The sequence below is a fragment of the Mizuhopecten yessoensis genome, unplaced genomic scaffold (genome assembly GCF_002113885.1).
Source record: "Mizuhopecten yessoensis strain PY_sf001 unplaced genomic scaffold, ASM211388v2 scaffold10225, whole genome shotgun sequence".
Classification (NCBI taxonomy): domain Eukaryota; kingdom Metazoa; phylum Mollusca; class Bivalvia; order Pectinida; family Pectinidae; genus Mizuhopecten; species Mizuhopecten yessoensis.
Window position 1 is genome coordinate 982,455 of NW_018408440.1, and position 6,122 is coordinate 988,576.

Below are 6,122 nucleotides of genomic sequence, written 5' to 3' on the forward strand. Positions count from 1 at the left end.
GGATTTAGTTAACCCATCCTTTTTGGCATCAGTAATTTTTTCATTCTTATTTGAATGTACAATATACAGAAACCATTTCACTTTTTATGATTTCTGTTTAGTTTACTCTTTGTGCTCGTAAGGTATTATAGACGCATTTGTATGAGCAGGCTTAATGGGAAACCTCACAAATGCTGAAGTATGTATATGTACTGCGATCAATAGCAATTCCATGTTTACATCCTATAAGTATTCCTCGTGAAAAAACAATCCTCATCTCAGTGCTGAATGACATAGCATAGATAACGACGTTAACGGAGATGTCATTTGTTCTCAACGCCTACTGAACTTCCTATTTGAGATATTAAAATATGTAATACAACTCTTCGCTTACAGGCAATATATGGAAGGCTTATCTATTTCGTACATTCCGCGAAATTCATTAACTTTCACCTGAGCGTGTCAGCAGTAGTTAAGTTAAAAAACGAAATACATTGCTAGAAATCTTAAAAGAATCGTCAAAAAAAATTATTCATATTGTGCAAGGCAATGACCGATTGATGAGACAAGGAATAGAAATTATCATGTATGCACATACCGTGAAATCACTCTCAAATATTGCTGATTTCGTGGGTTATATTCATTAACGAATTGATAGGTCCACCAAGTAATTACAAAATCATTTTTAAGCTATTATCCGTTCGAGTGAGTGCTCGTCATCAATGCCTTTATGTACCAACGTAATGGTTTTTTGTCGTGAAACGGCTTAAATTTTGGCCCATCGTTCTTAACTTAGAAATCACAGAAGATATGATATGTACAGACATGATTTATTAAACACGTAACAAACACAGATAAGGAACATTAAGTTTAAACTATTCCGTCTTTGCGTATTGCAGAGTTATCTTCTCTTGTAAGCAGGTATTTATTGTTACGACATTGATTTGTGTGAGAAAATTACGTCGTTTACTCAAAAATTGATGACGTTACTCTCACAAACAAATGACGTAATAATCAATACCTGTTCACAAGAGAAGATAACTCTGCAATACGCAAAGACGGAATATAGTATATATAGACAGACAGACATCATTTTTCGCATAAAAGATATTAACTGATAACAGTTTATAAGTAGTTGATGCTAGGTATGATTAACTGATAACAGTTTATAAGTAGTTGATACTAGGTATGATTAACTGATAACAGTTTATAAGTAGTTGATACCAGGTATGATTTCTAAATATGTGCCAGTAAATATATCTTTATAAAAGAGATAATAAAATCTGTAATGAAATGAAAATTAAGTATCCTGTTCGTTGCAGTAAGCAAATTAGTTAAAATTATAGAAAGATTGAGGGGAAAAAAGATTTTATTAATAGTACGGAGCAGATATTTATTGAATAGACGTTATAACTCGCCTACTAATATCATAAACGGCAGATGCCTACAGGCGTTTTGCCATCCGTTCATAATGACTCGGATATGGGTCTTCTCTTGGTTATTTAACAGATAATAGACACTAAAAGTGTTAACAAGGTCTGTCTTCGTTCGAGTTTTAATTTAGACCAACTTGTCACTCTCTTTAGCATGACCCATATTGTTTCTATACCTAGACAGATAAGATAACAATCGGGATAACAATCGGGTCTTTAAGTGCGCGCTGCCACCAAATCATCACAGCCACGGGAACCAGTACAGACAAGTACAACGTCGGTATGTTCTCGGCATACGTTTACTTCGTGGGGTTATTATGCTGGGTCCTTTGTTCCAATAGTGCATTGGAGATTCACAGACACAGACGAATTCTGTTGTCAGACCCGAACTATCTACAGAATGAACTGCATGAAATTCAAGTCAAGCTTCAGGAATATGAAGTGGTGAAGAGTCAAGTTGACACACTCCAATCGGAAGTAGATACCCTTAAATCAACCAATCAGCAATTAGAACAGCAACTCCCAAAAAGTAATGCTATAATATTTTTGAGAAGTCGAAGTCGTTTTCAACGTTACTGACATATATATGTTATCATTTACAGTATTAGCGTTGCTTTGATTTCCTTACAATGAGTATCACTATTTATATCAGTAAAGGATTTGGGAATAATACATTTAATTACTCAACTAAGTTGTGTAACTGTGTAACACATTCGTTGAAACAGAGGAAAACACCTTAATTATGAAATATTTTCTTAACTTAAGCAAATTATAAAATGTCCTTTATTCAATAAACTTTTATAAAACTGGTGCCATATTATTTTAGTTTATTATATAAAATAAAAGACTGTAGGTTTTAATCATTTTACAAATGAACAAGTACACTCAATGTAGAACAAGTAAATGTTTATCTTTGAATTTCGGACTCGGTGACCTACATTTTATCTTGCCTTTACAGTTGCTACGAGAGGTACAGTTTATGTTCGTTGGGGCAGAACGGATTGTCCTGGAAATGGAACGGAGCTCGTTTATACAGGTGAATACAAGATATAAGATAATATGATATGTCAAGTTTACAGTAGGTTATATGAAATAGTTCAAGGGTTGACGATGTCTTTTACGTTCATAAATATGTCTAGGGTAGATAGGTTTTTTTTTTTAGTTCAGATTTTCCTAATGATCAACCATTTATAAGTTGATGTTGTGGTGGATTCGTGCAGGATTTGTAGGTTATATCACATAGATCTAGAGGTTAACAGTTATCTCTATTTTGTCAAATATGTCTTTGGTCCATAATTTTGTGTTTTAGTTCAGATTTTGTTAAAAAAACAACAGCTTATAAGCTTATGTTGTGGACTTTTCGTGCTGTATTTTAAATTGGTGTTCTACTGTCTGTTGAACAGGTTACGCTGGTGGGTCATGGTATGACCACTACGGTGCGGCGGCAGAGTACACCTGTTTACCTGCTGATCCAATATGGGGACCAAACAAAGACATACGTAGCTACTATCCAGCACTAATGTACGGCGCAGAGTATGAAGATACGCTTCTCTTTAATGTGCCAAACACTTATGAAGACGTACCCTGTGCAGTGTGCCGTAGCTCAACCCACTCAACATCAATCATGATTCCGGCTCGGACCCAATGCTACTCTGGCTGGGATAAAGCATACGTCGGGGATCTAGCCGGTGGCTATTACGACAGCAAGGCAGCAACCCAATACGTATGTGTAGACGAGAATGCACAGGCCCTGGCAGGAGGCGGAACCACTAACGACAATGGGAAGGTCTTCCATCAGGTTCGGACGAGATGCGGGTCACTGAAGTGTCCACCGTACGAAAACGATAAAGCATTGGCGTGTGTGGTCTGTTTGAAATAAATGTTTTTGAAGCAAACACAATATTTTGTCATAGCTTTTAAGTATTTACGGTTTTTCCAGTTTTGTAAACAATTTTCAACAATTTATCATTTGTGCTAAACATATAATCAAGGGACGTACAAAAAGAATAGGATTTTCAAGACAAACTAATATAAAAACAAAAAGAAACTCTAAAGACTCTAGTTCTGCTGCTTAGCGTCGAACCCATAAAAACCAAACTACCAAGCTTGCTACTGAAATATCATCACAATTAAAGTATTAATATAAAGCATTAAAACATAAATAATGTTTCTTTTGATTACGAGTGAAATACAATAATTGCCTCTAAGGAGAAACCCATTACGTTTTCTAGTTATTACATGTATTTTATTAAAGTAAAACGACAAAAATATTGCTACGGCAAAAATGTGCAGGAATGAGAAGCGTTCTATTTGAAGCCATATACATGTTTTCTGATGTCGTCAGAATTGACAACACAGTTGTGCGCCATTTTAAAGGATCTACTGTACGCAATTCTGTTATTTTCCGTTAGGTATTGCTTACAAAAATATAATCAACTTTGTAAGTATTAATGGTGTACCTAAGACCAAAAAAACCAAACCGTTTCTTCACTTACAGCTGAACAGATTTCTTCGGCAGTTAATAGAAAATACCGTAATGATTGGTCAATATACTACCGATTACACGGGACCTATAGTTACATCTCTCCTTTCTTCAGCTTAGTAAACTATGGCTGTGTATAAATCTGCAGGTAGGGCGTAAGAATTGTACCTGCTGCCACCAATTGCATGATCGTAAGAGGCGACTAAATTTGGGACCTTATCTCTCCTCTCCTTTCTAAATCACTTTCTTCTTCCTTACACGTGTGTCTCCCTTGACAATGCCTCACTTTTGGCCACATGTTGAGCGCGTTCGCCCCTGTGAGGAAGGCTTTGGGTTCTGACCACTGGCCGAGACATACCAAAGTCTTTAAAAATGGTAGTTTCTACTCCTGCTTAACACTCAGCAAATAATGAATGGGACGACTGGTTCGCCCGTTGTCAGTATAATGTGACCGGGTGGGGTGTCCTGCTGGGTGTCGTCAACAGTATGTTTCAGTGAGGTAGCACTATAAAGTCGGCATCAGTTTCGCGCTATCACAAGGAGACAAACACGAACATATCGCAGCCTCCCAAAAAACACACACATACTCTACACGCATGCATCTTGCACACAGGGGAGGCCGTCCTTAAATGACCTTAGTTGTTAACAGGACGTTAAAAAATATAAAACCAAACCAAAGACAAAGCGTATAAATCGGCGTATACAAATTTTATGTTTTATATTATTACGTGCTAAACAGCCCATCAACACAGGAGATGTAAATAGGGCCAAGAAATGGTCGATACAATCAAAAGTAAAATGAGAATGACGTCAAAAAACCGAAAAGGTAAAATACAAACTTCAATATTGAAAGTGTCTATGGTGATATAACTCTAAATCTTTCGTGACATACTATACATTGCGGCATGTCGGCAAGTTTTAATAAATACATCGTAACAATGGTTTATGTATGAAAAGCACAAGGAGACGAACAAGGACTACTTCGTCTCGGCTCGTTCCTCTGTTGCTTGGACACAAATAACAAGTTAAAAGATGTAAGAGTGAACCGTATCTGTTTAAACTATATATTCTGTTCTATGTTCTGGTTTCCAGGTCGAAATTGTATTCCTACGTCATTGCACCAGATCATATATGTTAGGTTGTGATGTAAAAGGTTGATGTCACTCATAATGGAAACTACATGTTATAATAAAGAAGACAGGATATTTTACATGTGTGTCTGTTTGGTGTTTTTGATCTCTGTAAATACTGTTTTGCTTTAACTTATTTTGTTTTTGTGAAATGCTTGGATATAAATAAATAAATCATTTTATTTACTAAATATAAATTTGAAAATCATACCAGCCCTTTTGATCTAATATTCCATAATTTTGTTATATCTCAAGAGGAACTGATGTGAGGTTTCATTTTAAGAAGTCGAATTAGAATTTAGATCGCCAAACATTCGTGCAGGTAATCACATTGGCCGTGCACGTATATTCAACTGTTCGGCCATGTAAGACACGTAGATGATTATAAATACATAAAAACGAACTATGTCACAAGGAAGAAAAACATAGCAGCCTTTCCTGCTTCTATCGATTGTTCCAGTCAGACAAATACTTATGTGACTTAGCTAAGGCTTCACTTCGTGATATCTTTGCTAAAACACAAATGATGGACTCGATAACCTCTGATATTCCTTGTCAGAGTACACAGTCCTTGTCTGTCACAGACTCTGTGCTAGCTATCGATGCGTGGTGTTTTTAGGATTCGCTCAATTGTTTGTGAGCGGCACCGAACATTGATACTATAGCGCTAAAAACATAATCACACTCGAGTTACAATTTTAATATACAGACCCGTACACGTTCGCTGTTCCACCTTGGACGCAAACGGTACGGAAGTGCTACGCAAACGGTACGGAAGTGCTACGCAAATGGTACGGAAATGGTACGCAAGTGCTACGCAAACGGTACGGAAATGGTACGCAAGTGCTACGCAAACGGTACGGAAGTGTTACGCAAACGGTACGGAAGTGCTACGGATGACGCTTACAAACGGTGAATCGTTTGTGGTGACAAGAACGGGTTTACATAAAAAGCGGAAGCATATAAAATATCTAAAACGAAACGAATATACCCACAATGCATAGGAAGAAACGTCAGTAAACTGTAGGCTACGAGGAGGCACATAAGAATGTTTTAAATTTTCCCATTTCGTTTGCATAATGGATGAGTGTGAAACAA

General features: G+C 36.7%; 1 protein-coding gene across 1 annotated transcript; it reads left to right on the plus strand.

Annotated features, from left to right (window-relative positions):
* Window positions 1–1,643: 1,643 nt before the first annotated feature.
* LOC110459809 (short-chain collagen C4-like) lies at window positions 1,644–3,307 on the plus strand. The gene is made up of 3 exons (XM_021512256.1): window positions 1,644–1,941; window positions 2,371–2,448; window positions 2,816–3,307. Exons 1-3 carry the CDS (start codon window positions 1,695–1,697, stop codon window positions 3,289–3,291), a joined length of 801 nt encoding a protein of 266 aa, XP_021367931.1. The 5' UTR covers window positions 1,644–1,694; the 3' UTR covers window positions 3,292–3,307.
* The last annotated feature ends 2,815 nt before the right edge of the window (window positions 3,308–6,122 follow it).

What these genes read in the sequence shown, in the direction of transcription:
- LOC110459809 (XM_021512256.1), top strand. Translation starts at nt 1,695, where the DNA reads ATGTTCTCGGCATACGTTTACTTCGTGGGGTTATTATGCTGGGTCCTT. An exon ending in AGAACAGCAACTCCCAAAAA is followed by an intron (nt 1,942 to 2,370) that starts GTAATGCTATAA and finishes TTGCCTTTACAG; the next exon opens with TTGCTACGAGAGGTACAGTT. An exon ending in AACGGAGCTCGTTTATACAG is followed by an intron (nt 2,449 to 2,815) that starts GTGAATACAAGA and finishes TCTGTTGAACAG; the next exon opens with GTTACGCTGGTGGGTCATGG.